Source organism: Rhincodon typus, chromosome 3 (genome assembly GCF_021869965.1).
Source record: "Rhincodon typus isolate 14 chromosome 3, sRhiTyp1.1, whole genome shotgun sequence".
Taxonomy (NCBI): domain Eukaryota; kingdom Metazoa; phylum Chordata; class Chondrichthyes; order Orectolobiformes; family Rhincodontidae; genus Rhincodon; species Rhincodon typus.
The window spans coordinates 127,966,788-127,993,353 of NC_063334.1; the positions used below are offsets into that span (position 1 = coordinate 127,966,788).

General features: G+C 41.7%; 1 protein-coding gene across 1 annotated transcript in view; it reads right to left on the reverse strand.

The window, feature by feature from the left end:
• Nucleotides 1-26,566, reverse strand: part of nipblb (NIPBL cohesin loading factor b) — a 437,039-nt gene that overhangs the window by 301,975 nt on the left and 108,498 nt on the right. Inside the window, exons 10-13 of the mRNA XM_048594301.1 lie at nt 23,015-23,632; nt 15,662-17,017; nt 3,790-3,969; nt 489-680 (exon numbers count right to left, since the gene is read on the reverse strand). Coding sequence (XP_048450258.1) covers nt 489-680; nt 3,790-3,969; nt 15,662-17,017; nt 23,015-23,632 — 2,346 coding nt within the window. The remainder of the gene's footprint in view (nt 1-488; nt 681-3,789; nt 3,970-15,661; nt 17,018-23,014; nt 23,633-26,566) is intronic.

Sequence of the window (26,566 nt, forward strand, 5' to 3'; positions counted from 1 at the left end):
TGAAATCACAATATATTGATTTGTTTTCTCATGCTTAATGTTCTCGCCTGCTCCAGCACCATCACTTGTCCAAACTTTTTCTACCTATTGTTTCAGTTGTTTGATTTGCTAGGATCAAGTCACAGCTGATTCTAGTAAAATTTGCCCCAACAGATGAGCCTCCTCATTCCTTGCCCCACAACAGCATGTATTTGAAATTTCAACAGATGGTAGACAATTAGTTAGACGTTTTGAAAGAAAGTTGGTCCAAATATTCCCTTTGGCAGTAACTTGCCCTAAATGTTTTACAGTTTTAAATCACCACATTCATTTCAGATGATAAACTCCACAATGTGGGCTCATGTTCTATTCAGTAAAGAGCCTGCAAAGCCACAACTCAAATATCCAGTGCAAGTGTACTTTTGGAGATAAATGAATTACAACATAAAGTTAAAGTCTGCCCAGTTCCATAAATTGATTTATTTGATTGTCAAGAAATGCATTCTTACTATCAATAAGACTGGGAGGGGGGGAATCCTCCTCTGATCCAGGGCTGCACTCCCGATATCTGCTTCCTGAGCTACGTCTGCCTTCAATAGAATAGCTGCTTCTTCGGATTTCATTTAGAATCCGACGGTCACGTTCTTCACATTCCCAGGCTTTATCCATTCCTCTATCCTTCTTGTGCCTCTTCCTGGAAGCTGGAAATAGAGATTTTATATTAGCACTTAATCATTTTGTATGAATTCTTTTGCAGTGCCTGTTTTTGGAAACCACAAATCATAAGTCTTAAACAATATTCTTAACACTTTAGTTAAACTCAATATGATTTCAGTTATATGGCATCTCATCCAAATCCATCCATGATAGGTACGTATCTTTCAAACGATAAATTTGTTTGCAATGACGCAATATTACCCAAGCTGTGTTACACCTTTTCATGCAATTACCTTGCATTTTATTGTAGAAGTTTCTTATGCAAGTTGCAGTTGAACATCCTATTTATAGGATTGTTGCCACCCTCTTTAAAAAAAAATCTTCACCTATATAATCATGTAAGGCAAATCATTTTGCTTTTTATTAAGATGATGATATTCTTTATTCATTCAGGGGATGCAGGTTTTGCTGGTTAGGGCAGCATTTTTCACCCATCTTTAAGTGCCTCTGTGGCAAAGAGGGGACTTCTTGGACAGTTGTAGTCCATTTGATATTCGGAAACCCACAATATTGTTCTGGGGTAGGTTCCAGAAAGTTGTCCACCACTATTCACAACAGGATGCAAGGATGGCAGAGATTAGATCTGATGCACTGGCTTTGGAATCACTTAGTTGTCTACTGTATGGTGCTTTGTCATTTGGCACACAAGTCACCACAGAATCATACAGTCCAGAACACGTCTTTTGGCCCATCAGGCCCATGCCTATTTCCCACTTTCCAGCATTTGGCCCAGAGCCTTGAATGTTATGACATTTCAAGTGCTCACCCAGGGACTTTTTTTTTTTTTTTTTTAAATTTGCGATGTTTCCCACCCCAACTATCCTCCCAGGCAGTGCATTCCAGACTCTCACCACCTCCTCCTCATTGAAAAAAATTTTCAAGTCCCCTCTAAACCTCCCGTCTTTCATCCTAAAACATTCCCCACCCCCCCTTATAGTAACCCTTCAATGAAGGGGACAGCTGCTTTCTATACTCAATCTTATACATCTCTGCTAGGTCCCTCCTCAACCTTCTATGCACCAAAGACAACAATCCAAGCACATCCAACCTCTTTTTATAATAAGATGCTCCATCTTGGGCAACATCTCGGTAAATCTCCTCCGCAATCCTTCCAGTACAATGACATCCTTCCTAAAGTGTGGTGACCAGAAATGCGCACAATATACTCCAGCTGTGACCTGTGGGATGCTCCTCAGAGGGCCGGTGTGACTTGATGTGCCAAATGGCCTGCTTCCATGCTGTCAGGGTTTTTTGATTGTATTCTATTCATCCTTCTTAAAATATGGAACCATATTAGCTGTCCTGACACCTCCCGCGACCAGAAAGACCTGAAAAATTTGGGCCAGGGCCCCAGTGATTTCTTCCCTTGTATACCAAACTGTTGTGGGTGACAACTCATCTAGACCTGAAAATATATCCACTTTAAAACTCACCAAAACCTCCAATGCTTCCTCACTCCCTGTATCAATCTGCTCAAGAACCTCTCAGTCTCTCTTCATAAATTCTGTATCTACATCCTCCTTTTCCTGAGTAAAGACAGAGGTGAAGTGCTCATTTAAAACACTTTTCACGCTTCCTCTTTGCTTTCCTACTTGCTTTAAGATCCCCCTACACTTCCTAAACTCCTCTAGGGACGATATTGTTTGCTACCTTTGTACCTGTTATATGTCTACGTTTTCCTTCTTACGCAGTCCTGAATGTTCAAAGACATCCAGGGGCTTTTTGGGCTTGCTAAAACACCCTAAAGGTGTTCATGTCAGGTCCACACACCCCTTTCTACCAACTCACCACACCACCCCACTCAATGTCTCCTCTTGTTCTGCTACAGATTTACCCTCAAATAGCTGTTCCTAGATTATTTTGGCCAGACCAGTCTTATTTTAATAAAATCAGCCTTGCCCCAATCCAAAACACTTTTTTGTGACCATCTTTTTCCTTTTCCATGACAAACTTAAGTAGGATGGTACTGTGGTCACTATTGCTAAAATGCTCCCCCACTGCCACCTCAAAAACCTGTCTGGCTTCATTTCCCAGAATTAGGTCCAACACTACACTGTGCCTTGTAGACTCATCTATATGTTGATATAAAAAGCTTTCCTTAACACATTTCAAGAAATCTGCCACATTGAAGCCCTTTATACCATGATTATCCCAATTAATGTTCAGAAAGTTGATGTTCCCGAATATAATTGCCTTATTGTTAATTTTACACACCTCAGTGAATTAACCACATATCTGCTCAATTGCTCGCCAAATGTTTGCAGGCTTCTAATACAGGCCTAAGAGCATGATTGTGCCTTTTTTAATTCCTAAGCTCTACCCACAAAGCCTCATTTGACATACAGTCCTCCTTTACTGCAGTAACTGTCCCCTTAATTAATTATGCAACACACCTACGCTTTTACACCCTTCCTTGTTTTGCTTGAGATCCTATACCCCAGAAGGTTGAGTTGCTAATCCTGCCCATCCCTCAATCACATTTCTGTTATGCAATTTTATCACAATTCCATCTGTCAATCCACACCTTAAATCATCAATCAAGTAACACTGGGTCTGGAGGCACATGTAGGGAAAACCAGGCAAGGATCACAGATTTCCTTTCTTAGAGGAACAAACTACCAGATGGATTTTTACTATAATTGTCCATCAGACTTGTAATTTCAGAATTTTTTTTTGGATTTGGAACTAAGGCCCACAATGCATTATCTGGGTCACTGGATTACTAGTCCAATGATAATGCCACTAAAGGCTAAAGGGATCAAGGTGTATGGAGCAAAAGCAGGAGCGGGATACTGAAACTCAATATGATCACGGCTGATCATGCAATGGTGGCACAGGCTCAAAGGGCCGAATGAGCTGCTCTTGCACCTATTTTCTATGTTTCTATAATATCTACCTGCTCTTATCTTGAATAACCAAATGTTACAATGGGATGATTTTCTCAAAATTATTCCGAAAGCCTTTTTTGTAACCAAATGTTTTTCCATTCCTTACACTTCCCTCAAGCCCCAACTTCTAGTCTCAGAATACCTTTTTATTAATCTTCATTGCAATCTGATGTTCCCAGCTTACTCAAACAATAAGGATACTCACATTCAAAGTCACTGTCATTATCACCCTCATCTGAGCTGATTTCTGCATAGTTTGGCTTTTCCTTCACTGTACTGCGCTTCCGTTTGTTCATTTTGACACGTTCACAAAGTGGCATTGTAGATTCTATCTCAGCAAGGAGATCAGGGGGCAGCTCCTTCAACACCGATTGGTCAATACCACCTGTAATGAAACAGCAGCACATGGTGTTAAAATGGATGAAATTACCTAAAGTTATCTGATGATTAATTTGGTGCCGTTGAAAACAGGTTTCACAGTATAGAAGCCAACTCAATTTGTCTACGTTCATGATTACGGTGTATATGCCACTCCACCTACACTATTTAAATCATTTATTGTGGTTTAATGCTGGATTTTATACTACAGTTAACACATCAGACAATCCATAAAAAGCATGGTTTACACAGTACTTCAATTGTGAATCTCTCTTATGAGGAACTGGAATATCTATTTCACAGGTGTCAGGAATTAACAATTAACTTTTCCAGCTGTTAGCAGAGGACTCGTGATGCAGTGGTAGTGTGCCGGCCTCTAAGGCAGCCTGGGATCAAGTCCCGCCTGTTCTAGATATATGTAACAACATCTCTGACCAGGGTGATTAGAGAATATTCAACAGATACAGATTATTAGTCGACCTAAAAAAGGAACCTGAACACTATCTCCTTCTCTATATTCAGTCATCCTCTTCTCCAGCTAACTACTAGTATTTTCAAATTTTGACATCAAAAGATTTACTAGACAAAATATTATGCAGTCAGATGGCACAGATCAGCAATTGTCTGACTATATGAAGAACGCTCAGTCCTGAGTGGTCACCTGAATAAACAGGGTATTTTAAAAATCTCAGATCCAGGAGGAGAGATGTTCAATTTTCCTCACAGTAAATTCTTATCTGAAGAGAGGTGGCTGCTCAAAGTCTTTGATCTTGCACTCATCAGTTCTGAATTAAAGAGTCCCAATTTTCAAATTATCACAACTTTTGCTAATGAAGAAAAGGGTGCTGATTGGTTGGCAAGCCTATTGTTTTGTTCATGCCAACAATTCAAATGCAATGGGGAGAGTAAGGTCACAAGCTCCTGGATCATTTACAAAAACTGCAAGGCTTCAACATATTTCTTTTGTTTGCAAAAAGTTGTACAGAGCACTGGTTAGGCCACAGCTGGGATACCGTGTGCAGTTCATGGTCACCTGACTAAAAGAAGGCTGTGACAGCACTAGAAGGGGGTACAGAGGTGGTCCACAGGATTTTGGTATAAAAAAAGCAACATTTTCCTAGCTACTATCAGTTCTGAGGAAGGGACACGGAACCCAAAATGTTAACTGATTTCTCTCCACAGATGCTGCCAGACCTTAGCTTTTCCAGCAATTTGTTTATTTTCCACTGGGATGTTGCCAGAGATGGAGAAATTGTGCTATAAGGAGTAACTATATAGGCTTGGATGGTTTTCTTTACAGCAGCAAAGATGGGGCGGGGGGGAATGATTGAGGTGTATAAGATTATGAGGGGTATGAACAGGGTGAATAGGGAGCAGCTGTTCCCTCGGTTGAGGGATCAATCACAAGGGGCATAGTTTTAAGGTAAGGGGCAGGAGATTCACAGGTGATTGAGAGTATACTTTTTCCACTCAGAAGGTGGCGAGACTCTGGAAAGCACCTCCTGGTCGTGGAGCCTGGAAACCTTACAACTTTTAAAAATATTTGGATGAACACTTGAAATATCATAATATTCAATGATATGGGACAAGGCACAGTAAAATTGGGATTAATATGCCTTTAGTCATACTTGTGTCGCTGTGAACTCGAGAGGGTAAAGGGCCTTTTCTGCACTGTCTGACTATGACTAGAAAAGATAGCCAAGGAAAAGAAAAGGAGGGGTGGCATTGTCAATTAACAGACAGCATCTGCAGCACTGGGGAAAGACAGTGGTGCAAAGTGCATAATTTATACTTATTTTAACATCATTTATTTGAGTTTGGACTCTGAACTAGTTGCAAGTAGACTTTAGTCCATATGAAGAGGAGGTTTAATAATCAATTTAGCACTATTAGAACCTTGGCTTTTTTTTTTAAAACCAATACGAGGGAGGAGGCCTGGGGAGGTAAAAGGAATTTGTTTGCTTTTACAGAGTTTTACAAACAAAGAAAAAGCATCAAGAAGCATTGGTTTGCATTCAATTTAGAAGGATCAGGATTTTGTATTTTGCTTAGAAGACACCATACCTTGGAAAGCTCGTGCATTCGGTTTGCAGAATCATGTACATGTTATGTCACAGGAGGGGGCCATTTGGCCCATCATGTCTGCATCAGTTTTTTGAACCGAGTACCAATCACCTGCAATTTCCCCATAGCTTTCCGCACTATTTATAGCCAAATAATCATCCAATGCCCTTTTGAATGCCTCAACTGAACAGGTCTCCACTACATTTTCAGACAGAGCATTTCATTCTAACTACTAGATGAATGAAAAAAATTCTCATGTCACCTTTGCTTCTTGTGCACATCACTTTAAATCTTTGCCCTTTTGTTCTTGCTCCATTATGAGCTAGAACAGCTTCTCCCCAACTACTCTACCCAGCCTGCTCATATGATTTCATTGTTTTGAAAAACTAAAATGATACAATCCAGAAGAGGCCTTTTGGCCCATCGAGTCTGTCCAGACAAAAATATACTAATTCTACACCAGTCGAACTTTCCAGCACTTGGCCGAAAGTCTTAAATGTTGTGACATTTCAAGTGCTCACCCAAATGCTTTTATAAGGTTACCCACCTCAATACCCTCCTACTCAGTGCAGTTCAGAACCCCACTACCCCAAGGAGAAAAAAAAACTTTTCTTCCATTTCCCTTTAAACCTCCTCCCTTTCACCTTAGATGCATGTCCCCTTGTTATAAGACCACAAAACCATAAAATACAGCAGCAGAATTAGGTCATTTGGCCCATTGACCGACTGTGTCATTCAATCATGGCTGATATGCTTTTCAACACCATTCTCCTGCCTGCCCCCTCCCTATGATGCCCTTACTTATCAAGAAGCTATCTGACTCTGTCTTACATATACTCAACGATAGCCTCCATGACCTTCTGTAGCAATGCAGTCCACGGATTCACCATCCTCTGATTGAGGAAATTCCTCATCTCATTTTTAGGATGTGGGAAGGAGGGGTGGTGAGGTGGAGGATGAAAGAATATTATTGCCTTTTCAACAACTGCTTTCTACCCACCCTGATCATGCTTTTCAATCTTATACACCTCTATCAGAATATCACCTCCCACCTCAACCTTCTCTGCTGCACAGAAAACAACCTGAGCTTATTCAGGTTCTCTACGTTGTTGAAGTGCTGCATCCCAGGCAACGTGATGAATTTCCTCTGTATGCCTCCAGTGCAATCACATCCTTCTTATAAGGCAAATCTACATACTCCAGCTGTAGCCTAAAGCCCTGTACAACTCCAACATATCCTTCTTGCCCCTACAATCAACATTTCAACTGGTAAAGGCAAGTATCGCATGCACCTTCTGAACTAAGCTACTGACTTATGAGGACAGAATGAGTAAATTGGGACTATACTCATCAGAATTTAGTAGAACAGACGGGATCGTATAGAATTATAAAATTATTAAGTAAATAGATAAGATAGAAGTTTCCACTGGTGGATGAATCTAGAACTAGGTATCATAGCCTCAGAATAAGGGGGAGCAGATTTAGGACTGAGCTGAAGAGAAACTTCTTTACCCAAAGGGTTGTGAATCTATGGAAATCCCAGCCCAGTGAAACAGTTGAGGCTACCAGACGGGTAACTGGAGCGGAATCCACAAAAAGATCAGCAGGGTGACTTGGACAGATTGGCCAAGTAGGGTTGTCTTGCCACGTGATGTTGTTGACTTGGTCACCCATAACCCAAGCTACAAATCTTCGCAAGAACCTTAAGTGAAGCAAAGGTGATGTGAGAATTTTTTATACAGGGCCTTGGTGAGGCCATACCTTGAACGTTGTGTGCAATTTTGGTCTCCTCGTCTGAGGAAGGACATTCTTGCTATTGAGGGAGTCCAGCAAAGGTTCACCATACTGATTCCAGGTATGGCATGACTGACATACGAGAAATAACTGGATTGACTGGGCTTGTACTCACCGCAAATTAGAAGAATGAGAGGAATCTCTCAGAAACACAAAATCCTGATGGGACTAGACAGGCTAGATTCAGGAAGAATGTTCCTGATGTTGGGGAAGTCCAGAACAAGGGGTAAACCATTCAGGACTAAGATGAAGAAGGATTTCTTCACTCAGTTGTAAGCCTGTGGAATTGTCTCCTACAGGAAGCTGTTAGGGCCAGTTCATTAGATATATTCAAGAGGGAGCTGGATGTGGCTCTTGCAGCTAAAAGGGATCAAGGGGTATGAAGAGAAAATGGGAATAGGATACAGAGATTGCATGAGCAGCCATCATACTGAATAGCGGTGTAGGCTCAAAGGACCAAATGGCCCACATCTGCACCTATTTTCTATGATCTCAGTGAATGGTGGAGCAGGCTCGATGGGTCAGATGGCCTACTCCTGCTCCTATTTTCTAACCTGCCCTGCCATCTTCAGGGATCAGCGCAGAAGCAAAACAAGATTCCTTTGTTTATCTCCACTTCCTGGTGTCCTGCTAATCACCGAGTACGCCTTTACCTGGTTACTTCTTCCAAAATGCATCACCTCAAACTCCCTCTCAGCTGCCTTCTTTCTGTGTAGAACAGTCCTAATTTCTCCAATCTATCCTCATAGCTGAAGTTTCTCATTTCTGGAAGCATTCTTGCAACTCGCTTCTGCACTCACACCAACGTACTGACATTTTTCCTAGGGGAGTAGAAAGTTCTGGAGCACAAGTCTTCAATACTAATGCTGGTATATTGTCAGGGCCATAGCCTTTGCAGCGTTCAGTGTCTCCAACCGTTTCTTGATATCACGTGGAGTAAATCAAACTGGCTAAAGATTGGCATCTGATGCTGGGGACCACTGGAGGAAGCCACGATAGATCATCCACTTAGCACTTCTGGCTAAAGGTTGCTGCGAGTGCTTCAGCCTTATCTTTTTGCACTGATGTACTGGGCTCTTCTGTCATCGACGATGGAGATATTTGTAGATTTTCCTCCTCCAGAGTTGTTTAGTTGCCCACGACCATTCACAGCTGGATATGGCAGGACTGCAGAGCTCAGATCTGATCTATTGGTTGAGAGGTCACTTAGCCCGGCCTATCATTTGCTGTTTGGCATGCAAATAGTCCTGTTTGATACCTTCACCAGGCTGACACATTTTCAGGTACAGCTCATGCTACTTCATGCATGCCACCTGCACTCTATTGAACCAAGGTTCATCTGCTGGCTTGATGGCCATAGAATCCCACAGCATGGAAACAGACTTAGGTCCAACCTGTCCAAGCCAACCAGGTTTCCCCAAACTAAACTTGTCCCATCTGCCCGCATTGGGCTCATTTCCCTCTAACCCTCATATCCCATTTCCTACTCACGTACCTGTCCAAATGTCTTTTCAATGGTGTAACTGTGTGTGCATCTACCACTTCTCTGGCAGTTCACTCCATTTACACACCACTCGGCATGCAAAAAAAGTTGCCCGTCAAATCCATTTTTAATACTTCCCCTCTCACCTTAAAACTATGCCCTCTAATTTTGAATTCCCCTAGCCAAGGGAAACTACCTTTGCTATTCACCTTATCTATGCTTCTCATGATTTTATGAACCTCTACAAGGACACTGATCAGCCTTCAAAGCTCCATGGAAAAACAAAAGTCCTAGCCTATCCAGCATCTCCTTACAACTCAAAGCCTCTTGTCACGATTGCATATCTTTTCTGCACCCTTTCCAATTTAATAACATCCATCTAATTACAACGCCACCAGAACTGTGTGCATCTCTCCAAAGGTGGCTTCACCAACATCATACAGTCATAGAGCCACAGAGCACAGAATCAAAACACTCCAATCCAGCCAGTCCATGCCAACCATAATCCGAAACTAAACGAGCCCCACCTGCCTATATTTGATCTATATCCCTCCAAACATTTCAACATTGCAAATGTACCCACATCCACCTCTTCCACTGCAAGTTCATTCCCCACACAAGCCACCGTGTAAGAAAAAAAATGCCCTCATGTCTTTTTCAAAATCTTTCTCCTCTAACCTTAAAAATGCCATTTCGTCTTCAAACCCTACAACTTAGGGGGAAAAGACACCTGCCATTCACCTCAACTATACCCCTCATGATTTTATAAACCTCCATATAGTTACTTCTCAACCTCCCAAACTCCAGAGAAACAAGTCCCAGCCCATACAGCCTCGTCTCACAATTCAAATACTCCACTCCCAGCAACATTCTGGTAAAACTTCTCAGAACCCTCTCCAACTTAACATTCTTTCTATAACAGGGCACATACAACTGCACACAGTACTCCAAAAGTAGCCTCACCAAAGTCTTGTAACAATCTCAACAGGACGCCCAAACTCCTATACTCCTCACCTACCGTTTCTTTCCATTCATCTTTCCTGAAAATTGGATAACACTGCACGTTGAATTCCCATCCTTGGTCACCCTGGAACCAGGTCTCCACAATCCTAATTACATCATATCCATTAATAACTGTCTGCACAGTTAATTTATCCACCTTATTACAATGTTCCTCACATGGAGAGACAGCCTTTAAGCTCATTATTTTAGACATTTATTGTCCTTATGATATAATGTGGACCTTTCTGATTTTTGTCTTTGATTTTTCTGCCTTCCACTTTCACTTTTCCCCTTATTGTCATTTGTTTCTGTCCCCACTTTACTTCCTTCTGACTTCCATCATTGGCTCCCACCCCACCTGCCATATTAGTTTAAACCCTCTCCAACAGCAGAAGCAAATTCTCACTGGCTCCAGTCCTGCCCAGGTGCAGATCGTCCGGATGGTAATGGTTCCACCTGCCCCAGAACCAGTTCTAATGTCCCAGGAATTTGAATCCCTCCCTTTTACACCATCCTTCAAGGCATGCATTCATCTTAGCTATTCTGCCATTCCTACTCTGACCGGCACGTGGACTGGTAGCAATCCTGAGATAACTACCTTTGATGTCCTACTTTTTAAGTTTAAATCCTAACTCCCTAAATTCAGCTTGTCAGACCTCATCCCACATTTTACTGAAATCGTTGGTGCCTTTATGCACCATGACAGCTGGCTGAATACCCTCCCCCTCCAGAATGCCCTGCATCTGCTCAGAGACATGGCCATGGCAGATGGTGGAATTTGAATTCAATGGAAATCTGGAATTAAAAAAGTCTGATGACGCCCAAGAATCCATTGTCAGTTGTCAGAAAAATCCATCTGGCTCAGTAATGTCCTTTACGAAATGAAACTGCCATTTTTACCTTGTCTGGCCTACATGGGACTCCAGACCCACAGCAATGTGGCTGACTCTGAACTACTGTCTGGGCAATTAGAGATGGCAATAAATGCTGGCATGGCTAGTGATGGTCTCATCCAGTCTATGAGTCAAAAAAAAGTGGATGACATTTGCAATCTTTCAATCCTGAAGAATCATTCCAGAATCAGTAAAACTTTCGAAGGTAATCACCAAACTATCGACTATCCTATAATCATCACCATCAATATTCTGGCACGTAGTCCATCAGGTCCTGGGGAATTATCAACTTTCAGCTCATTAATTTCTCCAGTACAATCACCTTACTAAAATCAATTTCTTTCAACTCCTCATTCTCCCTAGCTACATGGATCCCTGGTTCAGGAGATTTACTGCATCTTCCTCCATGAAAATAGACAAAGTAATCAAAAACAAAGTTGCCTCAGTCTTCTCCTCCCGGTCCAATCCCTACCCACATACATCCATGATTCATCTGACGCCTTACGCCGGTTTCAAAACTTCCAGTTTACCGACTCCAGCCACCTCCTCTTTACCATGGATGTGCAATCCCTTCACACATTCATTCCCCACCAGGAGGGTCTTAGGGCTCTCCGCTTCTTTCTGGACCAAAGACCTAAACCATCCCCACCCACCGCCACCCTGCTCCGCTTGGCCGAACTTGTCCTCACCCTCAACTTCTCTTTCAACTCCTCTCATTTTCTTCAGGTAAGAGGGGTTGCCATGGGTACCCGCATGGGCCGTCGCTATGCCTGTCTCTTCGTGGGGTACGTGGAACATTCCTTGTTCCAGTCCTATTCTGGCCCCCACTCAACTCTTTCTCCGATACATTGATGATATTGTCGGTGCTGCTTCCCTTTCTCGTCTGGAATTGGAAAACTTCAATTTCACCTCCAATTTCCACACTGCCCTCACTTTCACCTGGTCTATCTCTGACTCCTCCCTTCCCTTCCTCGACATTTCTGTTTCCATTTCTGGGGATAGAATGGCCACTAACATCCACGACAAACCCACTGACTCCCACAGCTACCTGGACTATACATCCTCACACCCCACTTCCTGTAAAGACTCCATCCCATTCTCTCAGTTCCTCCGTCTCCGTCACATATGTTCAGATGAGGCCAACTTCAACAAGGGAGCCTCTGAAACCTCCACCTTCTTCTTCCTCAACCGAGGTTTCCCCAGCTCCGTTGTCAAGGCCCTCAAACAGGTCCGACCCATCCCCCGCACTTCCACCCTCACCCCTTCTCTTCCCTCCCGCAACAGCGATAGGGTTCCCCTTATCCTTACCTACCATCCCACCAGCATCCACATCCAGAAGATTATCAGATGCCATTTCCACCACCTCCAGCAAGATGCCACCACCAGACACATATTCCCCTCCCCTCCCTTGTCCACCTTCCGCAGGGACCGTTCCCTCCGGGACACCCTGGTCCACACTTCCTTCACCCCCAACACCTCCCCACAGCCCTACGGCACCTTCCCCTGTAACCGGCAAGGTGCAACACCTGCCCATTTACCTTCTCCCTCCCCAGTATCCAAGGGCCCAAACATACAGCAACACTTCACCTGCACTTCCCACAATCTAGTCTACTGCAATCACTGCTCACAATGTGGTCTCCTCTACATTGGGGAAACGAAGCATAGACTTGGCAACCGCTTTGCAGAACATCTACATTCTACTCGCAAAAAAGACCCTGAACTACCCGTTACCTGCCACTTCAATGCACCACCCTGCTCCCTGGCCAACATCTCTGTCTCTGGCTTGCTACAGTGTTCCAGTGAAGCCCACAAGCTGGAGGAACAACACCTCATTTTCCGCTTGCGGACCCTACAACCCTCCGGACTCAATATTGAGTTCAATAATTTTAGGGCCTAAACTCACCCATGTCCCAGCCCCCCACCCCACACACCCGGCTTTGTTACCACATGGCCTGCCATTACACATCCCCTGTCGTTAGTCACTAACAGTGCCCATTTACAACTATTCACCCTCCCAGCCTGATCGTTAGCAACTCGTCTGTCCAACTGTCTTTCTCTCTCTTCGGGCTCTATCCTATCGTTTACTCCCTACCCCACCCACCTCCCTATTTTCTGCAGATAAACTGACATTTTCCCAGCCACTATCAGTTCTGAGGAAGGGTCACCGCACCCAAAAAGTTAACTCTATTTTCTCCTTCACAGATGCTGCCAGACCTGCTGAGCTTTTCCAGCAACTTTGTTTTTGTTCCTGATTTACAGCATCCGCAGTTCTTTTAGTTTCTAGACAAAGTAATCATTTGGCTTCTCCGTCATTTTACTATTCCCTACTATAAATGCTCCAGACACTTCCTGTAATGGACCAGTATTCATTTTAGCCAAACTTTTCCTTTCTACGAGCCTATAGAAGCTTTCGTAGTCCATTCTTAATTGTTAAACTGCATTCATATCTTACTCTCCATTTTTCCTTAAGTTTCTTAGTTCTCCTTTGACATATTCTAAAACCTCCCTTTCCTCAGATTTACTGCTATTTCTGGCAACTTTACAGCCCTTTAACTTTTAATTTTAATCCTGAACTAGCCACAGTTCACTGGCTAGGTTGAATGGCCTCCTTCTGCACTGTAATAACTCTGCGATTCTGTTTTTCTTTGTTCATAATAGGTGGACACAGTAGATGGAATTCAACAATGAGTAAATTAATGCCCTTTTTTAAAAAGATTGAAAAGACCCAAGTCAAATGGCCCAATTTTAAGAGGGTATTTTTGGGGAGTGTTCTGCAATAACAGACATACCTAGGACGTTGGTGCACAAACCTGTGAAATTGATTGAACAAGTCACCAAAATAATTAATCCGCATTTTAAATTCAATGCTCCTTAAATGAAAAGGAGCCGAAAAACCATTAACATGTGCTAAAGTTACTACTGGAATTGAGTAAAAACTAGACATCACACTTTAAAAAAAGACATTAAGGGTCTGGATGAAGTTTACTGGATGATTTACTGGAATGGATCAACCAGTTCCAGCGATGGTCATAACAAATGGCAAAACAACCTCAACAGACCACAGTCTATAAACAAAGCAAAAAAGACTGTGGATGCTGAAGATCAGAAACAAAATCTGAAATTGCCTGAAAAATTTAACAGGCCTGGCAGCATCTATGGAGTTAAAGCTGAATTAACGTTTCGGGTCCTGTGACCCTTGTTTGGATCTGATTGTAGATGAGAAGAGATTGGTATATATGCTAAAGAATGGGTCGGGGGGGTGGGGGGGCAACGGATAAACGATAGGTGGAAATGGAGCCCAGACAGACAGATAAAAACAGAGTTGGGTAGACAAAGGAGTGGGTGTTTTTAAAAAGAAAAGAACAACTGAAGATGCTGGAAAACAAAACAAAAACAAACTGGTGGGAAAACTCAGCAAGTCTGGCAGCATCTACAGAGAAAGCCTATTTAACATTTCAGGTCCAATGTCCCTTCTTCAGAGAGAAAGGGGTAATAGCTACATAATCTATAATAATCTATTGCGTGCAAGATTACAATTGCATGGATACACTGGATAATGACAGCGTTCTCTGGTCTAAGGACAGAAATTCTAAGAAGTCAGAGGTGTTCAAAAATCATGAGTTGTTTAACAGTTTTCAATTGCTCATGGCAATAATCAGAAGGTACAGATTGAAACTGATTGGTTGAAGAACAAGGGCCAGTAGGCGTAATGTTTTCACACAGTAAGTCATAATTTGGTACGCACTAGTCGACTGGGTGATGAATAAATACAAGTTAAAAAGTACAGTACCTAAGGAGAATATGGATTTAAAATAATATAGGCGTAGAAGAGAAAACATGCAAAAGGATTACAAACACTAGAAAGAAACTTCTGTTTTTGGGGTGAGGACTGGGGATGTGACAACCCTACGGGATGGTATATTTAAAAGCCATGGTGAAGCACATCACAAAGCAAATGTTCGGCTAGGTTTTTCTATAGGCTGCTATACCAATATTGAGCCACTGGAGGGTGTTCCTGTATTACTGAAGGAACTTTTTTTAAAAATTCATTCACGCTGACTAGGCCAGCGTTTATTGCCCATCTCTGATTGCCCAGAGGGCAGTTATGAGTCAACCACATTGTAGCCACATGTAGTCCAGACCAGGTAAGGATGGAAGTTTCCTTAGCCTCAAGGACATTAGTAACCAAGTGTGTTTTTTCCCCAACAATTGGCAATTAATTCCAGATATTTATTGAATTCAAATTCCACCAGCTGCTGGTGGAATTCGAACTCAGGTCCCAAGAACATTACCTTGATCTCTGGATTAACAGTCCAGTGACAATACCACTAGGCCAATGTCTCCCTAGTTGTACCAGAGATCAAATATATCCTTACAAATGACGTCAGAAATAAACAAGTTATACATAAAACTTGAAAAGAACTCATCCCAACTAAACACATTATAAAAAGCAACATTAGTACCTTTACTTGGCTTGGAGGGCAATCGACTCTTAGATTTGCTGGAACTTCTTGATGCATTTTTGTCTTCGTTGTCCTTGATAAATTTCTGCACTTCATCAAAGGGCAACTTATGAAGAACCACAACAGGTTTGATTACTTTCTTCAGGTCCTCCACTAGATCCATCTTTTCCACTTTCAACTTTAATTCATTTTTATCCACTGACTTTCTCAATTCCTTCTGCTCATTACAAACATTACCATCTTTATCTCGTTTAATTTTTGGAATTACAAAGTTTTTTAGTGCATTGGACCTTCCTCCCCCCAGTAGATAGCTTGGGAACTTTTCTTTATCAGAAAGTGTGTTGAGTGTCTCTGGTTTCACTTTGCTCCCCTCCGATCTTCGCTCATCCCTATCCTTACTGCTCAATGATCCTGCTGGAACGTCTGATCTTCTACTCTGTTTCAATGCAGTTCGATCTTTCATTTCAGACTTTATTTTTCCAGACTCCCTGTTATCCTGTTTGACCCTTGGGCTTTCTGACCGCAACCGGTGTTCTTCTGGTGAACGTCGCTCACTTCGGTCACCACGATCTCCTCGATCCCCTGAATCGGAACGTGCTTTTTTTTCTATTTTCACTGATTTTGAACAGTCTGTCTGGTTATTTTTAGGAGTCTCATTTCGAGGTGGTTTGCAATCAGACTCATTTTTTATTAATTTTGGGGTATCTGGTCTCCTGACTTTTGATGCATCTAGTTTTCCTCGCTCAGAATCATTTTTCTCATCTGACTTCTGTTTCTGGGTTTCCTGATTTAGCTCTCGCTTATCTTTGGGAATGTCTGAACTCTGTCGTCCCTCATGGCGTGGCTTTGGCGTTTCTGATCGACTCTCAGCTTTCATTCTTGTATGTTCAGATTTGCCCTCATGCTTGTGTTTAGATATTTCAAGTCTCTTTTCTGGAGTTGATTTAGCCACATCTCGCCTGTTGTCATGTTTTCCCTTCGGTGTCTCAGGCCGGATCTCACTTTTCTGTTTTGGAGTTTCTGGTCTTGGTTTGATCACATCAGGCCTGCTGGTGTCTTTTTGCCCTTCATTTTCAGATTTTCTCCTGGAAATATCTGGGTGATTTTCTGGCTTAGGCTTTAATACCCCCAAAGTATCATCTTGCCGCGTTAATGACACTTCAGTACTCTGCCGTACTAACTCCAAAGACTTTTTCACATTTTCTGAATCTAAAGGAGGGGCTGCCTGTCCATCAGTTCTTCCTGCATGTTGTAGATCAATACTGACCAAAAGCGCTGGTCTATTCGCACCACCCCCACCTCCTCCAGCAGTCTCTTGAGGAAATGAGTCTTGTTTCCGTTTCTTTAAGGGTTTGTCTGAAACAAAGAAAATATTGAAAATCACTTATCATGTACTTGCACAACGTAAGATGCTATCTTAAGACACAGCAATGGATCAGCCAGAAAACGAACCACTCCAGATGTTTGTTAACAAGTGGCTCGCATTAATTACATCACATTTGAAAAACTGTGTTCCATTCCAAACATCAAGGAAGGTACTGGAAACAAGTATTTATATCAAGGGTTAATGATGATGGGCTTAGTAGTCTTTTCTTGATTTTACAACCTTTGGATTATGTGACAACATAGCCCATAATATTGCAATATGAGCTAACCAAGCTACTTCGCTATTTGTTATAGAAAATAACTTTTAACCTATATAGTAAATAAGAGGTAAAGCATATCTTCTAAGGGAGCAATAATCCAGGAAAGCATTGTATGAGCCAATGGAATTTACAGGTTTATGTCATTAAGTTAATAAGTGCAACTCTCTCTGCATGTCTTAAAATTAAAGTTGCATAAAGTTGCACCATGGTGAGACAGTGCCCAGTCTATAACCCTTTACTTTGAAGATCCATGCTAATTAGGTTCATAAGTATTACGCACTCCTTCACTGCATCGAACATATGCGCACTTGTAAAATATCTACAGAGATTCTTCATACAAAATCGGACACTGTGGGATGACTCTAGGGCAACAATTCGAGTAAGAATAGTCAACACCAAGTAGAACAATTAGTGCATGTACGTTTCACATTTATGTTATGATCTTTAACAGGAGAGTTTCAGTTAAGCATAATTATGGTCAGAGAGAAAGCACCCAAGCAGAATAAGTGAAGAATAGATTTAGTCATTGTAAACTCGATATAACAAGCTTTTTTTTAAAACTGAGTAACATACAATTTAATGGTTAGTCACTTGTGTGGGAATAAAGGCAGGTGAAGCTCATCAACATTTAAATACCTTGGCTGAAATGGATTTCATAAAGCTCACTGATATTCATTAACAGAGACTGCCTCCACTGACAAATGCTACTGGTGTTGGTCTAATGACCAGTGCTAATATACAGTGCAGACATGATCAGCTGAATAGATTCTTTCTGCACCGTAACAACTGAGATTAATTTAAAAAAGGTAGCAGCCAATTTGCATACAGAAAATTTTTAATGGCACAATAATACCACATTTTGCTTTGTGAACATGAAACCTTGTGACTCAGGTAAAAGTGCTATCAATTGAATCATAGCTGGCATGATTAATATCAAGCACTATCCCTGCCAGTAGCATTTGGTAAATCAAATATAGCAGCAGAACCAACCTAAGAAATTAGAGCAGAGACCATACAGACCCTTAGGAATGTTCTGCAATTCAATACGATCAAGGCTGATTTTCTACCTCAACTTCACTTTCCCACCAACTCCCCATATCTTCGAGAGAAGAAATTTCTCATCTCAGTGCTAAATGATCAACAACCCTATCAAGCCTCTTCAGAATCTTGTCCATTTCTACGGGATCACTTGTCGTCCTTTCAAAGTCCAGAGGATATACTTCCTCAGTCACAGGACATCACTACCATCTACTGAATCTTTCACCTCCAAGACAAGCATATCAGATGAGCAGGGAAATGTGAGGTAATGCATTTTGGGAAAAGAACTATAACTCGATAAACATGGAGCAGCAATACAGGCTCAATGGTATAACAGACAGGAGTACAGCAGCAGAGGGACTTCGGGGTTCCAGGTGTCGTGGCAAGATGAAACAGATGTTAAGATTTATAGGATCCTTGCATTTATAAATACAGGCACAGAGAATGAATGCTAGGGAGTGATGCTACATGTCTACAAATTGTTAGTCAGACCACAGCTGAAGTATTATGTTCAGTTCTGGGCACCTTATTCAAGAAGGGGAGGGGAGGGGGAGCGGAGGGGAGGGGAGCAAGAATTTTTATTCATGTGGACATCGCTGCCTGGCCAGCATTTAGCCCATTTTTTTTTCCTTCATTCATTCTTGGGATGTGGGCATCACTAGCTAAGCAGCATTCATTTCCCATCCCTAAGTGTCCAGAGGGCAGGCAAGAGTCAACCACATTGCTGTGGGTTTGGATCACACAAGAGTCCAGACTGGGTAAGGATGGCAGTTTCTCTCCCTAAATGATATTAGTGAGCCAGATGAGTTTTTCCAACAATCAACAATGGATTCAGTCCTCATTAAACTCTTAATTCCAAATATTTATTGAATTCAAATACCATCATCTGCCGTGGAGGGATTCAAACCCAGGTCCCCAAAACATTATCTGGGTCGCCGGATTAACAGTCCTGTGATAATGCCACTATGCCATCGCCTCCCCATTGCCCTTGCAAAGGTGGTGGTGAGCTGTCTTCCTGAACCACTGCAGTCCATATGCTGTAGGTTGACCCACAAAGCCCTTAGGGTAGGAATTTCAGGATTTTGATTCCAACAACAGCGAAGGAACGGTAATATATTTTCAAGTTAGAATGGCGAGTGGCTTGGAGTGGAATTTGTAGGTGGCAGCATTCCCACGTATCTGCTTTGTCCTTCTCGATGGAAGTGGTCGTGGGTTTGGACGGAACTGTTTAAGGATCTTTGGTGAATTGCTGCAGTGCATCTTGTAGATGCACTGTTGCTATTGAATGTTGGTGGAGGAGGGAGTAGATGTTTGTGGATCTGAATGGTATCAAGCTTCTTGAGAATTATGCTAGGAGTACGAGATTTTCGGTACAAGGAAAGATTAGAGAAATTAGGCTCATTCTCTTTGGTACGGATGAGATTCAGAGATGACCTTATTGAGGTCGTAGAGATATACAGCACAGAAACAGACCCTTAGGTCCAACCCATCCATGCCGACCAAGTTTTCCAAACGAAACTACTTCTACGTGCCTGTGTTTTGCCCATAACCTTCTAACCCTTTCCTATTTATGTACCTATCCAATTTTTTTGTTTTAAATTTTTTAACTGTACCCACATCTACCACTTCCTCTGGCAGCTCATTCCACAAATGAGCCATGCGAGAGAAAAACTGCCCCTCAAGTCCCTTTAAAATCCTTCTCACCTTAAAAATATGTCCCCTAGCTTTGAGCTCCTCCATCTTATGGAAAAGATCTTTGCTATTTACTTTATCTATGCCCCTCATGATTTTATAAATCTCTGTAAGGCCCCCGTCAACCTCCTATGCTCCCTTGAAAGAAGTCCCAGCCTATTCAACATCACCTTATAACTCAAATCCTCCAGCCCCAGCAAAAACTATGAACAGTTCTGACAGAATAAAGGACACACTGTTTTCCATTTGTTGCTATTGCAGCTAGGGATCACGATTACAAGATGGTCAGCAAGAGAGCTTGGAGTGAGATGAACAAAAACTTTTTTACTTAGAATCAACAGGATCTGGAATGCGCTGCCTTGGAGAGTGGTGGAAGTGGATTCCATAGGAGGTTTCTAAAGAGAGTGGGAAATATATCTGCAAGTTGATGAATTTAGAGGGCTGGGGGATAGGGCTGGAGAATGGGACTAGCTGGGTAACTCTTTTAGGAGCCAAATGGACTCCTGTACTGTAAAATTCTATGATTCTATATCCTTCTGCCACCACGGAGTCCAAACCCCATTTGTGCTAGATAAAAAGCAAAAGAACTGCAGATACTGTAAAATCAGGAACAAAAATCAAAAACAGCAACTTTGTTTTTGTTCCCATTTGTGCTAGGACTCCCTTTTTCATGTGCTCCAATCCCGTTGCAATAAAAACCAAAATGTCATGTACCTTCTTACAGGCTGTAGAAACATAGAAAATAGGAGCAGCATGCCATACAGTCTTGAAGCTGCTTCATCATTCAACATAATCATGGCTGATCATCCAACTCTACACCCTGCACCTGGTTTCTCCCCATATCCTTTGATCCCTTTAGCCTATGACCTATATCTATCTCCTTGAAAACATTCAATATTTTGGCCTCAACCACTTTGTGGCTGAAAATTCTACAGGCACACCAGTCTTTGGGTGACTATTTCTCTTCATTTCAATCCTAAAAGGCCTACCCTGGTCTATACCGAAAGTGTGACCCCCTGGTTCTGGACTCCCCAGTCATCCTTCCTCCATTTATCCGGTCTTGTCCTGTTAGAATGGTACAGGTTTCTATAATGAGATTCCCATCACTCCCCCTCATTCTTCTAAGCTCCAATGAATATGCTTCTGACTGATCCAGTCGCTCTTTATACCTCAGTCTTGCCATCCCAGAAATTGGTCTAGTAAACCTTTGTTCCTCTCCCTCCATAGTCATCACATCCTACCTCAGGTAAGGAGACCAAAATGCAAGCAATACTCCAGATGTGGTCTCACCAAGGTGATATACAATTGCAGCAAGACATCCCTGCTCCTGTACTCAAATCTTCATGCTATGAAGGATGACATGCCATTTGCCTTCTTCACCTGCATTTTGAGGGGACAATTTCACTTTGCAGTAATCCATTAACATATGTAATTTTGAGGACAGGATTCCATTAGTTTATATTAAGGTCATTTAATGTTATGATCTATCAGGACATAAAAAGTTAGACCTCACACTAACAAAAATGTTCACAAAACAAATGCAAGCTTTTCGGATATTCATTAGTGTTCAGTTCCATTAATACAGTTTGCTCCCTTCTGATAGGGCAGCCAGCTACTGAAGCTAAAGTCTGAACCTCAAACATTTATGCTCAAGATATCTACCAGCTAAACTATCAGCACTATTTTGGCTTAATGTCTCGTACAAAACTTAGGATGTTTACAGCCCCATTATAGTACATTATTCAGCAGCTGTCAGTTGAACTTTTTTTAAACTAAGCAAACTCAAAATGATCAGGAGTTCTGAAACCAATCTAAATGCAATTAAATCACTTTTCAAAAAGCTGTCAAACAAATTTATAAAACTGCACAGTCCAAACATACACGAGGGTTACATTATTTTGGTAAAACAAACATGAACAGCAATATCAAGTTTGCACTGAACAGAGGACTAAGAGGACTGGATTCAAAAGACTTAATTGCCTGAATCCAAGCAATCATAAATGTAGAGCAGAAATGCTTATTCCCTATCAAATCCAAGAATAAAAAGGTCAAGTGAAGCAGAGAATACCAGAAGAATGACCAACCATGGACGTAATTCTTGGCACAAATTATTTCATTCATTCGTTTCAAAATCAGCGCAGCTTGTATACAAGTGGTCAAAAACCACCAAGAACAAAGCCAACAGGTAAAGTCTGAATTGAATTACAACTCTTTACCCAAACAACACCACTGGTGTTTTGCATGCATCAATCCTTGATATTGGACACGGTTGCACTATGCTACAAACTCTAACTTTTAGCAAATAGCACAGAATGAGCAAGAATGCAGCGAGAGATTCCTGCTGCTTTGCATGATATGTTTTGTTAGACAGTACAGAAAAGCCAAAACACTGCTTTCCATCAGCTGCTTGCATTATGCCATGAAATTATCTGGAAAGTAGTAGACCAACATTCTAAAGTTTGCCCTAGGTGCATATAAAATATTACTTAATTGTAGACATGCAACTCAGTTCTGTAAAGAAGTACAGTCCTTTGACAATGTTTAGTATAAAATTCAAATCATCTCCAAGAAGTCAGTCACTATTTCAAAACATAGAAAATCGATTACTTGTATGTTAAAAACGTCAGCGATTTAATCATAATACTGCATTTGCAAGCATTAAATCATCCTTAATTATTTAAGGATAATCCTTAATTGTTGCCAGTCCCAATTCAAAAAGACTGAACATCTATTTGACCTGTGGAAGGCTTCTCAAAGCAACTACGAACTACGTTCAGTCTCAAAGCACAAAGAGAGCCTCCAAGCAGATGCTACAGTAGCAGACAAAAATTTTCTTGACAGCGTTCTCCACAACTGCTGAGTGAAACTTTGTTGAGGGTGGAAAACGTGAAAAATGGGAGGAGAGAGGCAAAAGGAGCTTTAAAGCCGATTTTCCCTCAAACTTCACAAGATTCTCTTTCACACATCAAAATCTCACCTTTATCCTGTACCTCCTTGGAACATCTCTCTCTCTCCATGGCAGACTCTCGTTCTATCCGTTCAATTTCTGCTAAAGCATCCAACTCTACCTCATCGTATGGTGTCATTGTCTGTTGTGATTGTTGCTGTAGTGGCTGTGGCTGTGTCTGTGCTGTTTTCACTGTTCCAATTGCATTGTTCTGTTGTAAGGCAGTGCCCTGCTGCGCTTGAAGGAAGGCCTGCTCCTGTTGAGGCACACATTGAGCAGAAACATTCATTGAGCCATGGATATCATTATGAGTCCCTGGCTGTTTTGCAGTCTGTTCTGGGAACTGTATATTGTTCAATTCTGCCTCATTTTCTGTACTGCTGTCCATGTTTGGGAGCATGTCATCCTGCTGATCTCGAACCCGAGTCAGCCTCAAAGTGAGTTTTGTACAGTCTTTAGATGGAGAGCTGACAATGTCATACATAGCAGTCTTATCTGCCTGTTCTTTTTCCTCCTTGGTGAGCTTAGCCTTTTTAGTTTTCTTCTTGCTTCCCATCCTGTCTGGGGAGTCGAGCAGAATATCAGGTGGGGCATCTCTGGGAGAGGTGTAAGGAGGCGGCGACTGCAAGATCAGAGGCGGCCTGGATGCTGTCAGCACAAAAAAGGTAGAGTTCAAATCTAGTGCATGGACTGCAGGGTACAAAACTTCTAAACAGTATTTTAACTTGACGAATAATTGTCACTGCACCATCCAATAGTTTAACAAGTATGGTTCTGCATACTCCATGATAAATATTCCAAGATTTTAAAGAAAATCCTAGTTACAATCCCGCATCCCTGCTGGCAATCTGAGCATCTATCCTATTAAATGTCAAAGTCAAGGCGACACTACAATGAAAATAACCACAGAAAATAAAAATGATGAAAGATAAGGTTATTCTTCAAAATAACCTTCCACAGACATTTGAGTTTTGTGGCTAACCAAAGTCAGTGGGTGCCTCCTTCCTATACTGTCCCATCAAAAGCACTTTAGAATGTGAGGTCTTTCGAAGGGAAACATGGATCTGTGACTATCTGACCTGGATGATCCATTTGCAATATCTTGCTCCTCAAGGGAACATTTACCAAGAATATTGGCAAGATTCACCAAATAAAAGTGGTCCTGTGAAGTAGTAACATGAGTGCAAAAAGCTGCTGAGGACATCAAGAGAAGTGAAGGAAGTTGTAACTAGTAGACCAGATGTGTGAAGAGATACACTTAATTTCATCCTTCTCGATGGTAAAGACAGGATTCCCAAAGTGAAATGACAATCAGCTTTACTGAAGACAAAGTCCTGAATAGGGACCAAGTTGGCTTTCCAGAGTACCACACTGAATTTCTATAGAGCAGGTCTATTATAGTCAAAGTCTGCTCTTGTAACAATTCCATTTCAATTCTCAGATGTTCGCAGCTCAATTATCACTTACAAGGCAAACCCTCACACACATACAGATACGCCAAGACAGTATTAACCAAAAAACATGAGCTGGTATAAAGGTGATGATAAAAAAATTCTGTTGAATATATTGAGCATAAATAGTTAATTTAAGGATTCAGCTATGATTCTGTTGAGCCTTTAAAAAGGTAGATCCTTTAAAAAGCTAGAAGTGCCAACCAATCCTTTCTTCCAGCCCAAGAAGATCACTCGGTACTTTTGTCTCTCAGGTCAAACACTTATGCAATTTCAACACTGAAAGCACCAAAGCACAGAAATTCATTCATATGAATAATTTTAAAGGGCACATCTAAAGTGATTCCTTTCAGCAAGCAAGCACTGGTATTCCCAGTGCTTGAGGATGCAAAGAAATCACAGAATCCCTACAGTGTGGAAGCAGACCATTCGGCTCATCAAATCCACACCGATCCAATGAAGAGCATCCCACCAGACACGCCCCTAGCTTATCCCTGTAACCCTGCATTTCCCATAGCTAATCCCCCAACAGACACATCCCTGAACACTGGGCAATTTACGAATGGCCAATCCACCTAATCTGTACATCCCTGGACTGTAGGAGAAAACCCAGAGGAAATGCACACAGACATGGGGAGAATGTGCAAACTCAATTAGATCACCCAAGGGTGGAAATGAACCCAGGTCTCTGGCGCTGAGAGGCAGCAGTACTAACCACTGAGCCACCCAACTGGCAGTCCTTTATCCAAAATGGATAGCGATGTTCTGATGGAAAAGTGTGTTCATTCTAAATTTAAATGGCTTCACGAATCCACCTTGGATAAAGTTGTTAATTATACTGAAAACAGTTACTGATCTGCATCAAGATAGCATCAGATGCAAATGTCTTTGAGAACAAGACAATTAGAATTATCCAATGGATTTAATGCCGTTGCTCCAAAATAAACCTGGCCTGCTTGCAGACCTGGCATACCCTTTCAAACAAGGAAATAAATTAACTTGTCTTGACTAGAAACAAAAATCCAGCAAAATGCACCTCTTTCTTTTATTCATTCATGGAAAAGCCAAAATTTGGTCACCATCCCCAATTACCCTGGTTGTAAATGGCTTAGCAATTTCAGCGAGCTTGAAGAGTTAACTACATTGTCTGGTGAAACATATTCAGACAAAAAGTTAACATTCCAGATATTCTTCCCTAAAAGGACATTACTGAAACAGATAGAAACAGGAAAAATGAAAGGAACAAGAGTAGGCCATTGGATCCAAGACTGCTCTGCCATTTAATATGATCATGGCTGATCATCCTATCGAATATCCTGCTCCCACTTTCACCCAGTACCTTTGATCCCTTTAGCCCTAAAAAAAAGTTTTTTACAACAATTGATAATTTCAGTAATAAAGCTAGCTTTCAATTCCTGAATTATTAATTGAATTTAAATTTCACTAGCTGCTGTGGCTAGATTTGAACACATTTCCCCAAAGCATTAGTCCGTCCATTGGATCATCAGTCAAATGATGACATCACAGAAAGGAGACAGAACAGAGCACTACTATCCTATCCCAGCAGCTGCAGTGACATTACAAGTTGAACAAACTGGGATTCAACAATCAGCTCTGATCACAAATGGATTGTTATTAGATACAATAAGATATATGAAGCACTAGCTCTTCGCACGAGGTGACATAAGCATACTGTTTTTTATAGAATCCTTGCAGCGTGGAAACAGCCCTTTGGCCCAACAAGTCAACACTGACCTTCAGAGCACCCACCCAGACCCATCCCCCTAATCTACACATCCCTGAACACAACAGGCAATTTAGCGTGGCCAATCCACCTAGCCTGTACATCTTTGGACTGTGGGAGGAAACCCACACAGACAGTCACCTGCGGGTGAAATTGAACCCAGGTCCCTGGCGCTGTGAGGCAGAAGTGCTAACCACCTTGCCTCCCCTATTGATTTCATTCTCTGCTGGCAAACTCCAATTTAAGCCTTGGCAAGAAATAAAAATAAGATCTAAAAAAAATAAGAGCAGGTCAATATGTCCATTTATCCTGATTATCCATTCAAGATGATGACAGCAGATTTGATTACGGCCTGAACTTCACTTTCCTACCTGTTTCAAATAACCC